The following is an 11,735-nucleotide window of genomic DNA, read 5'->3' as shown; positions in this document are numbered from 1 at the left end:
TATGTTTTTAGTAGGATGTTTATTTAACAAATAATGATCGCCTTGCGCCAAGCATTGCTCTAAGGTACTAGAGCTACACTAGGAAACCAAACAAAATACCAACACTTCTAAAACTTGCATTTGAGCTTTGAGATAGACAGGTGGTAAAGGAGACTGGGCAGACCTGGTAGAGTCATGCAGATGAACAGAGGGTGGAGGATTGGAAAAACAGCTGAGAGTATGGGACAGAAGTCAGTTTTATCTGTTTTACAGATTACGAAAACAAATGACTTCGCAGTAAGCGCATCTGCATGCACATTTTGTAAAATTCTGTGAAGAAATCGCAGTTTTTAGGAACTCGGAATGGGGAAAAATAACTAAGAGGTAGGTTTTGATTTGGGACCATGATCCCACAGATTTGAGGGGGCAGAAATGACAAGACAATCAGAGATTAAGCCAAAAGTAAGCAAAATGTTTGCACCAAAATGTGACTTAACACAAACATACACAAGAAGATACGCTTAGGAGAACGCCAGGCTTCTCCAGGCATTTATTGCGGAAAGAGAATCGAGAGTCCCCCAACCTACTCGGACACGGCCAGACGGGGGGGGGGGGGGGGGGGGGGGGGGGGGGGCCGAAGGCGCCCTGCACCCTCGGAACCTCAGCTGCCCCGAGCGTGGCCCCGCCCCTGGCCCCGCCCCACCCGCAGTTCGCTGCCCTGGTTGGCGGCCATGGGGGCGGTGGCCGCGGTGCCCGGAAGTGCGGCTGACGTGTCCCGGCCGCGCTCGGAATTGTGGGTCACTCTGCTAATGGCGTCGGCGAGTCTAGGGAACTGGAGGATCCAGCTCTGAATTTTCTGGCCGGCTTGGCTGGTGACACCCGGTGTGGCCGGGCCCCGCAGGAGCGGGAGGCTCCTGCCCGCCTTGTGGGCTCCTCGGCCAGAGCCGGCGGAGCCTAGCGGGGCGGGTCGACTGCGTGGCCACCTCGAAGAGGAGAGTTTCGAGGAGGCTGCGGGGGGCGCTGGGACTCGCTCGGGGCTCGCAGCCCAGGCCTGGCCGAGTCCCCGCAGAGCCCAGGAGGTGGGCTGCGGAAGGGCTGGAGGCTCCCGGACGGGTTGCCCGTCCCATCCAAAGAGGTGACAGTGCTGGAGTTGGTTTGCGCCGCGCTGAAATTGCCCGAGAGTTTGGTGGATCATGTCCGGCACCAACAGCCCAGAGGCGGTGAAGAAGCTGCTGGAGAACATGCAAAGCGATTTACGGGCTCTGTCACTAGAATGCAAGAAGAAATTCCCACCTGTCAAGGAGGTGAGTGCCAGGCGACGTCTGGGGAAGGCACTGAGAGCATGCCCGGTTCTGTTAGACCCATCCTTTACTGCCATCCTCCAGACCTGTCTAGTCATTTTCTCCCTCACCTTTCCAGATTTTTCGAGTGGTGGGTTGTTCACTAGAGCTTCCTACGGTTTCCTCTGGAGAGGGCTGAGACGCTTTGATTTCCTTCACGCTCTTGCCCTTTTGGATTTGGTAATGAAGTTCGTGGAGTGAGGCCGTTCTGCCAATTCAACTAGGTTATCGTACACTCGCCTTTCCTGGTGTCTTTTCAGACTTGAAACTGGCCAAACTAGACTTGAAAAACTTAATGTTTGTTGCTTCTAAAATCTAATATCCTTAGTTGTGCTGAAATCTTTCTCGCGATTATAATCTCTCAATTGAAGGCATCATGCCTTGGTATCTGCCACGTAGTTTAATTGTTAACCCATGAACTACTAATAAATTATTTATTTATTTATTTTTATTATTCCCTTTTGTTGCCCTTGTTTTATTGTTGTAGTTACTATTGATGTCATTGTTGTTGGATAGGACAGAGAGAAATGGAGAGAGGAGGGGAAGACAGAAAAGGGGAGAAAAAGATAGACACCTGCAGACCTGTGAGGCGACTCCCCTGCGGGTGGGGAGCCAGGGCCTTGAACCGGGATCCTTCAACCGATCCTTGCGCTTTGCGCCACGGGTGCTCAACCCGCAGCGCTACCGCCCGACTTCCTACTAAGAAATTATCCAGCGACACATTTTAGTTAATACACTGAAGACTCACAGGACCTCTGCTAATTTAAGGCTAGTTATTAGTACTGTGCGGGGAGTTTGTGTATGAAGTCAAAGCGAACACATTTGAATTTATATAGTAATATATCTGAACCTCTTTGAATTTAAGTTTTGTTTCAGACATAAAGCAGGTTTAAGGAATGGATTTATTCATTTATGGTTGGAAAACTCATCATGGCAAAAAAAGAAAAAGGTACCAGAGAAGCCCAAGTTAATGATAAATCTGGTTAAATTCTCCAAATACTTCCTGAATTGAAAAAAAAAAAATTTGCAGTCACTATTGGCTTATTCCACTGAGGTGCTATTTAATGTCTCTTAAAATGTTAAAGACAAACAAGAAAACATAATGCTTTTCTTTCCTCATTTCTGAAATAAGACATTTCAGTGACACTTTTGTAAAACTAATGACTTTAATCTTTGTTTTTACTTAGTGTGTTTGGTATACCTAACTTCATTTACTATTTTCTTTGAAAGGTCATTTAGGGGTTTTGTGATATTTTCTCTTTAAAGAATTTAGTTACTGGGACTGGGCAGTGGCACACCTGATTAAGTGCACACATCAAAGTATACAAGGACCCAGATTCAAGCCCCCTGTTCTTACCTGTAGGGAGGAAGCTTCAGGAAAGTGAAACAGTGCTGCAGGTATCTTTCTCTCTCCCTCTCCCCCTCCTTCTCTCTTCCATCGCCCCCTCCCCTCTCAATTTCTGTCTCAATCCAAAATAAATAAATAAATGGAAATAATCAGTTATTTATTTATTGGGTCTTCACCACCACAGACTGATTCTTTCAGATAGAAAGACAGAGAGGGGGGTAGGGCGGTGGCGCAGTGGGTTAAGCGCATGTAGCGCAAAGCGCTATCCTATCCAACAATAACAACAACAAGGGCAACAACAAGTGCAGCAAAAAAAAGGGGGGGAGGGAATGGCCTCCAGGAGAGGACAGGGGAAGGGAGGGCCAGAATACCACTAAAACACATCTGATACTGGGGATAGGACTTGGCACCTCATGCCATGTTAGAGACCCAACCCAGCCTCCTCTACACTGGGATAAGCTTTGGTGCTATTATGTGTGTGTGTGCGTGTGTGTACTTCTCTCTGTCTTTTTTTTTTTTTTTTCCCTCCAGGGTTGTTGCTGGGCTCGGTGCCTGCACCATGAATCCACCGCTCCTGCAGGCCATTTTTCCCCCTTTTTGTTGCCCTAGTTGTTGCAGCCTCGATGCGGTTATCATTGCCATTGTTGACGTTGCTTTGTTGTTGGATAGGACAGAGAGAAACGGAGAGAGGAGGGGAAGACAGAGAGAGAGGGGAGAGAAAGATAGACACCTGCAGACCTGCTTCACCGTTTGTGAAGCGACTCCCCTGCAGGTGGGGAGCCTGGGGCTTGAACTGGGATCCTTCTGACGGTCCGGTTTTTGCGTTTGCCCGCTGCGCTACCGCCGCCCCCCCCCGTTTCTATCTCTCCTCTTTTCTTCTCTCTTTCTTCCTCCCACTCTGCCCTTCCCCCTTCTCTCCCTCTTCTCTTCTCACCCTCTCCCCTCCTCTTCTCTCCCCTTACCTCTCCTTTCCTCTTCCCCTCTCTCTCACTCCCTCTCCCTATGTCTCTCTGCACCTCTCCCCTTCCCCTCCTCAACTCTCCTCCCCTTTTCTCTCATTCCACTCTCTACTATTGATAAATAAATCTTTTTTTTTTTTTTTAGATTCTTTCTTTTTTGTTGCCCTTATTGTTTCTATTGTTGTTGTAGTTATTGCTGTTATTGTTGGCTAGGACAGAGAAATGGAGAGAGGAGGGGAGGGGAAGACAGAGAGGGTGAGAGAAAGATAGACACCTGCAGACCTGCTTCACTGCAGTGAAGCGACTCCCTTGTAGGTGGGGAGCTGGGGCTCGAACCGGGTTCCTTCAGCCAGTCCTTGCGCATTGCTCCATGTGCACTTAACCCGCTGTGCTACCGCCCGACTCCCGATAAATAAATCTTTTAAAAATAACTTATAAAGTTTGGATTTTAGACTTTTTTTTTTCCTCCAGGGTTATTGCTGGGCTCGATGCCTGCACCGTGAATCCACCGCTCCTGGAGGCCACTTTTTCCCCCTTTTGTTGCCCTTGTTGTTGTAGCCTCGTTGTGGTTATTATTATTGCCATTGTTGATGTTGTTCATTGTTGGATAGGACAGAGAGAAATGGAGAGAGGAGGGGAAGACAGAGAGGGGGAGAGAAATATAGACACCTGCAGACCTGCTTCACCGCCTGTGAAGTGATTCCCCTGCAGGGGGGGAGCCGGGGGCTTGAACCGGGATTCTTAGGCCGGTCCTTGCGCTTTGCGCCACATGCGCTTAACCTACTGCGCCACCGCTCGACCCCCTGGATTTTAGACTTTTAAGAAATTTAACTTTGGCGTAGGGGTAAATAGCATAACCGTTATACAAAGAGACTCTCATGCCTAAGGCTCCAGAGTCCCAGGTTCAATCTTCTGCACCATCGTAAACCAGAACTGAGCAGTGCTCTAGTTAAAAGAGAGAGAGAGAGAGAAGTTTAACTTTATACAAGTCTCTTGGTCTTAAAAGTTTTCAACAAACTTCATCTTTTTATTCTTGCTGGGACTTCACTGCTCTGGGCCAGCTCTTGCAGATAGACAGATAAATAGAGAGAAGGACATCAAAGCACTGCACCTTCCCCTGGCACCGGGAGGGCTGTGCCTAGAACCTGAGTTGTGCACATGCCAAGCAGGCATGTTCCCAGGCGAGCTATCCTTGCTGACTCCAAACTCTCTTTTTATAATGTCTGCAGATATTACCTATTGATGGAAAGCACTTGTGCCACTTTTGGAAAGATGGCTATTGTATATTTTATTTCAGATAAACTGTTGAAAGTTATAACAAAGAATTTAAAATTGATTGTAAGGGAAATACTTTTACTTATAGAATCCTATTTTGTAGTCCCAACAAGCACTTATCTGTTAATTCTTATGATAATTATAAACCTTTTTTTAATGTTTCATTTATTTTACTTCAGTGAGAGAGAGACACCAAGGGAAAGATAGAAAGAAACCAGAGCACTGCTCAGCTCTCGTTTATTATGGTGGTGCTGGGGATTGAACCTGAGACCTAGGAGCCTGAGGCATGAGAGCCTTTTTGTGTAACCATTATGCTGCCTCTCTAGCCCCAAAGTATAAATTCTTGACTTACAAACAAGTGATATTTTCAATATTCTTAAGACCTTACTTGAAAAATTGAAAATGACCATTACTGTGTTACTATTTAAAATAAGGACGGAATGACTAGCCTAACAGTGAAAACTTTTAAGTTGGAAGCCTTGACTTTAAAGAACTATTATGGTTCTTTAAAAACTATTAAGTTTTTTCTGGTAATTTATTTTTTTATTCCCTTTTTGTTACCCTTGTTGTTTTATTGTTGTAGTTATTATTGTCTGTCTTCATTGTTGGATAGGACAGAGAGAAATGGAGAGAGGAGGGGAAGACAGAGAGGAGGAGAGAAAGATAGACACCTGCAGACCTGCTTCACCACTTGTGAAGCGACGCCCCTGCAAGTGGGGAGCCGGGGGCTCGAAGGTTCTTGCACTTTGTGCCACGTGTGCTCAACCTGCTGTGCTACTGTCTGACTCACTTCTCTGGTAATTTAATAGCACTTCCAAATTTTGACTTTGGTACTTTAAAGAAGGGGAAGTTTTTAGTCTTTTAATTTTGAGTGGTAGGCAAAATTTGAATTTTACAAATGAAAACACTAAGATAGTAAAAACTATGTAGAAAAGGCAATGCAAAGAAGTAAATATATAAGGGGCTGGGGATACATTTTACCAGAGCACTGCTCAACTCTAGCTTATGGTGGTGCCAGGGAATGGACCTAGGACTTTGAGGAAAAGAGCATCAGATTTTTTAGAAGCGATGATTGTCTGCATTGAGTAGGAGTAGAAGTAGACAGGGCTATTTTGCAATATAGTAGACAGGTGAAAGAGAATGTGAACTGCAGGTATTTAGAAGGTAAAATTGCCAAAGCATAATGACTGTATTTGTAGAGAGAGATCTGTAATGCTTCCAAACTTTCTGGTTTGGGAAAATGGATGGATCACTAAGTGAAGGAATATAGGAGGAGGGAATGTTTTGGGAGGAAATGAATAGTCATGAATATATTAAATTTAAGATTTATATGTGACATCCAAATGGAACTGACCAGTAGGCATTTGAAAAGTATGGTTTGGCACTTATGAGGAAGGTTTGGAATTTCAGAATTAGGAATGTCAGTTTACAGATGATGTCAGAGAGCATAGGAGTATAGGAAGATGGGCCAGAACTAACATATGGATTGAGAATATCAGGGATAAAGAAGAAATTCTGGGAAATAACAAACAGCTCTGCTGGAAAGAGGCAGCTGGGCAAGTAAGGTTATATATTGGGCTGTCAGAAAAGTCTTGACGTGGAAAGGCATGAGGGTCTCTTTGCATAACCATTATGCTACCTACACCCCCACCCCCACCCCCACACCTTGTCAGGCCTTTTCCAAGGAGAGGGAGAGGGAGAGGGAGGGAGGGAGGGAGGGAGAGAGAGAGAGAGAGAGAGAGAGAGAGAGAGAGAGAACAAATCAGGACACCAGTTTGGCCTCTGTGTTACTAGAAGTGAAACCCTGGACCTTGTGCTTGAGAGGCCAGTGCCTTATCCACTGCACCACCTTCACTACCTTCCAGGCTGCAAGGTCAGATAATGTTTACATGATGATTTGGGAGTTGTTTGGTTTAGTTGTTTATAATGTACTATGTTATTTTTCTCTCGATATTGGCCAGAGAAATTTATGATACAGCCAATTATATTTTCCCTTATAAATATAATAAAATAAATCCATGTTTTTTATACTGTTTTGTTTTTTCACTAGGCTTCATACCAAAGACTCCCCCCAAACCCCGAATAGAGTTTGAGAGACAGAGACAGACAAAGGAGAAACACCATTGAATGAATACACTGTCCTTCCCTTTGCATGGTGTTCATCTGCTTTTTTAAAAATTATTTTTATTAATTTTATTTATTCTGGATAGAGACAGAGAGAAATTGAGAGGAATAGTGGAGTTAGAGAAGGGGGGAGAGAGAGACAGAGACAGTTGCAATAGTGCTTTACTGCTTATGAAGCTTCCCTCCTGCAGGTGGGGACCAAAGGCTTGAACCTGGGTCTTCATACACTGTAATGTGTGTGCTCCAACCAGCTGTGCCACCACCCAGTCCCGTCATGTTTTTGTCTCAACCAGACTGCTGTTCATTCTTTCAGTATGTTCCACTGCCTCCCTTGTCAGTGCTATGAGCTCTGAAGTTCCTTTTGCTGATCATCTTTAAGAATGTTAAAATCTACCTTTCATTTAATCCCACTTTTTTTTTTTTTTTAAAAAACCACTTTATTGGTTTATGAGAAAGATAGGAGGAGAGAGAAAGAACCAGACATCACTCTGGAACATGTGCTGCCGGGGATCGAACTCAGGACCTCATGCTTGAGAGTCCAAAGCTTTATCACTGCGCCACCTCCCGGACCACTTAATCCCACTTTTAATGTTGCTCATCCATTGGTTGCATGAAAGAACCAACTTTATACTTTCCTAATTTGTATCCCCACTTACTCATTCATTTGCTCATGAAGTAATTGTGCTGTGTGCTAACTAGTTGCTATAGCAAAAACAATTGCAGATCCTCTCCCAGTTTTGTAGGCTCATGCTTTCTGAACTTTCACTTGAACTCATTTTACATTATTTCCTTCTGACCTTTACCTTCTACCTTCTGTTATAGTGATTTTCCTCTTCTATACAGTTCATTAGGACCAGGTTTGCATTTTCTGTGCTATTTTATATACTTTAGTGCCACACATATGCATATATGGGAAGTGCTTATCAGAGATCTGTTTATGATTTTAAAAAGGAAAAGCACACTCTCTGTATAGACACACCACATAGATGTTGGTAGCTGCTCACATGCAACCTGCATTTTAGTCTTTCATTCGATATGCTATGTTACAAATTGTTTTCTTTTTAGTTTTGCAACTTTCCTTTATGTTTATTTATTTATTTTTAGTAGAGCACTGATCAGCTCTGGTTTATGGTGATGCGGGGGATTAAACCTGGGACTTTGGAGCCCCAGACATGAGAGTCTCTCTTATAATTAATTAATTAATTGCTTTTATTAATTTATTTTTTAATTACAAAATTTAATTTTAAAAAATATTTATTTATTCCCTTTTGTTGCCCCTGTTATTTTATTGTTGTAGTTACTGATGTCGTCGTTGTTGGATAGGACAGAGAGAAATGGAGAGAGGAGGGGGAGAGAAAGATAGACACCTGCAGACCTGCCTCACCACCTGTGAAACGACTCCCCTGCAGGTGGGGAGCCAGGGGCTCGAACCGGGATCCTTAACGCTGGTCCTTGCACTTCGCACCACGTGCGCTTAACCCGCTGCATTACCGCTGACTCCCAAAAATTAAAAAAAGATTTTGTATTATCTTTATTTATTGGCCAGAGACAGCCAGAAATCAATAGGGATGGGGGAGATAGAGAGGAAAAGAGACAGAGAGACACCTGCAGCCTTGCTTCACCACTTGTGAAGCTTTTCCCCTGCAGGTGGGAACTGGGGGTTTGAACCTGGGTCCTTGTGCACTCTAATGTGAGTGTTTACCCAAGTGCGTCACCACCCGGCCCTTTTATTTTCTTTCTTTCTTTAATTATTATTATTTTTATTTTTAATTTTTAAAAAATTTATTGATTTTGAATAGAGACAGAGAAATTGTGAGGGGAGGGGGAATAGTGCGGAAGAGAGGCAGAGAGAAACCTGCAGACCTGCTTCACCACTTGTGAAACTTCATCACTTGTGAAACTTTCCTCCTGCAGGTGGGGACCAGGGACTTGAACCTGGATCCTTTCACACTGTAATGTGTGCACTTAACCAGGTGCACCACCACCTGGCCCCCTATTATTTTTTTAACTAGAGCACTGCTCAACTCTGGTTTATGGTGGGGTGGGGAATTAAACCTGGGACTTTGGAACCTCAGGCATTAATCTCTTTGCATAACTATTATGCTATCTGCCCTCTGCCTAGTCTTTTCTGTATAACCATTATATTGTCTAACACACACAGAGACACATACATACACATGCATGCATGTGCACCTGCGTGCAAAAAGAAAAAGTTTTCTAGAAGCCAGACATGTCTGACTTGCGGGGAAGATGGGCTGCTAAAGGTATTGAATAGGATGCCATAGAGAAAGTATTTTTAAAACTTTGGAGTAGCATAATAACTGAATATCGTAGAAGAAAAATCTTACAGATTTAAATGTAATGATTGTTTTGTGAGCATAATGCCCTCTAGAGAGTATTCTAGATCTATTAAGTTTTCCCAAGTGTGTACTTGACTTTAGGTTTTTTAACTTTACCTGACATCTAAAATCATTAGTTTTCAGATGGCTTCATATTTCCTAGGTGTCTCATGAGTACATTATTCTAAGGTGCTGTTCATTTGAATTTCATGTTTCTTCTTTAACTTGTTTCATGCTGTGTCCTATGAATAATTAATTTGGAACTTTGGTAAATTTCAATTTCAAGGCTCTACTATCACAGATGTTATGAAAAAAAATCTATTAAAAAAATCTCAGAATATAGGGGACTCCCCCCATAATATCGGAGCTACTGTGAAGATAAATGGCACTGAAGATAAAAACATACATATTTCTTATATAGGGGACCTTTGCAAATTCTCTAACATTCATTCCCTCTGGCTTTCTTCTGATTGACTACAGCCTTCTTGATTTTTTTTTTCCCTTCTTAAAAAAAAATGGGGGAGTCGGGCTGTAGCGCAGCGGGTTAAGCGCAGGTGGCGCAAAGCACAAGGACCAGCCGGGTTCGAACCCCGGCTCCCCACCTGCAGGAGAGTGGCTTCACAGGTGGTGAAGCAGGTCTGCAGGTGTCTATCTTTCTCTCCTCCTCTCTGTCTTCCCCTCCTCTCTCCATTTCTCTCTGTCCTATCCAACAACGACGACAACAACAATAATAACTACAACAATAAAACAACAAGGGCAACAAAAGGGAATAAATAAATAAAATAAATATTTAAAAAAATGGTCCCATTAAAAAAAAAAGGGGTTCCATACCAGGACATCATGCATTCAAAGCACACAGTTTACTACTTAGCTATATCTCTGGCTATTCATCATTTGCAGCCTTCAAATTTAGGTGAATTTTACCCCTTGCTCCCAGGCATCTTATTAATTTAATCTAATTTAAACCATTTCCACCCTTATAATTTCCATCTTTATTTTTGTCCAGATCATAAAATAACCATGAGTGCTCCCAGAAAAGAGAAGCCTTTTCTTTCTTTTTTTTTTTTTTGAGGGGGGTTTTATTTATTTATTTATTTATTTTAAAAGAGAAGTCTTTCCTTTCTTCCTTAAGAGCTACTAGGAGAGCCCATTTCTCTTCTACATACTGTCATAAGAAATTTTGAGATGTGGAATGATTGTAATGATTTTTATTGTTAAGATTGGAAGCTGTTCGAAAGCCATTTTACCCATGGAACAGAACCAAGAGAATGGCAGAGAAGTGCAACTTGATGATTCATCTCTGAATCAAAAAAACTTTCCTATGGAGTTTTCATTTGGTGGGTTAGTAAAGTTCCTCTCTCTGTTTAGAATTTTTCATTAGTTCATTTCAAAACATTCATTGATATTTTGTAGCTATTGTGTATCCTGATAACCATTAGTAATATACTAGATGAATGAAATATATATATATATATTTAAAATTTTATTTAGAAAACAGCTTCAAAAACTTCCCTACTGTAGGTGTTGACTGGGGACTTGAACTTGGGTCCTCATGCACTGAAATGTGTGCACTTTACCATATGTGCCACTGCCCAGCCCAAAATATGTTTCTTTTTTAAAAAAAAAAAATTCTTTATTGGGGGATTAATGGTTTAGAGTCAACAGTAAAATACAGTAGTTTGTACATGTGTAACATTTCCCAGTTTTCTACATAACAGTTCAACCCCTAGGTCCTCCTCTGCCATTAGGTTCTAGGACCTGAAAACACCCCCCCCCCCCCCCCCCGCCCCAGAGTCAGAGTCTTTTACTTTGGTGCAATACACCAACTCGAGTCCAAGTTCTGTTTTGCGTTTTCCCTTCTGTTCTTATTTTTCAACTTCTGTCTATGAGTGAGATCATTCCATGTTCATCCTTCTGTCTCTGACTTATTTCACTTAACATGATTTCTTCAAGCTGCATCGAAGATGTAAAAACGGTGAAATCACCATTTTTAATAGCTAAGTAGTATTCCGTTGTGTATATATATACCACAACTTGCTCAGCCACTCATCTGTTATTGGACACCTGGGTTCCTTCCAGGTTTTGGCTATTACAAATTGTGCTGCTATGAACATAGGTATACACAAATCTTTTTGGATGGGTGTGTTGGGTTCCTTAGGATATATCCCCAGGAGAGGAATTGCAGGGTCATAGGGTAGGTCCATTTTTAGCCTTCTGAGAGTTCTCCAGACTGCTCTCCACAGAGCTTGGGCCAGTTGACATTCCCACCAGCAGTGCAGGATGGTTCCTTTGTCCCCACAACCTCTCCAGAATTTGTTGCTCCTACCTTTTCTGATGTATAACATTCTCACTGTTGTCTTTATTTGCATTT

General features: G+C 42.8%; 1 protein-coding gene across 4 annotated transcripts in view; it reads left to right on the top strand.

The window, feature by feature from the left end:
- The first annotated feature begins 769 nt into the window (after positions 1–769).
- The window catches only part of MON2 (MON2 homolog, regulator of endosome-to-Golgi trafficking), a 117,156-nt gene continuing 106,190 nt past the window's right edge, over positions 770–11,735 (top strand). For 3 of the 4 annotated variants that reach the window (XM_060195005.1, XM_007516871.3, XM_007516870.2), the window contains exon 1: positions 770–1,283. In XM_060195005.1, the coding sequence (XP_060050988.1) occupies positions 1,173–1,283 (111 nt within the window). In that variant the 5' untranslated portion in view covers positions 770–1,172. Of the gene's footprint in view, positions 1,284–10,584; positions 10,706–11,735 lie in introns of those variants that run through there. The other variant, XM_060195006.1, reaches the window with a different exon arrangement.

Source organism: Erinaceus europaeus, chromosome 7, assembly GCF_950295315.1.
Source record: "Erinaceus europaeus chromosome 7, mEriEur2.1, whole genome shotgun sequence".
Lineage (NCBI taxonomy): Eukaryota > Metazoa > Chordata > Mammalia > Eulipotyphla > Erinaceidae > Erinaceus > Erinaceus europaeus.
This window is presented reverse-complemented; position numbering and strand designations above follow the sequence as displayed.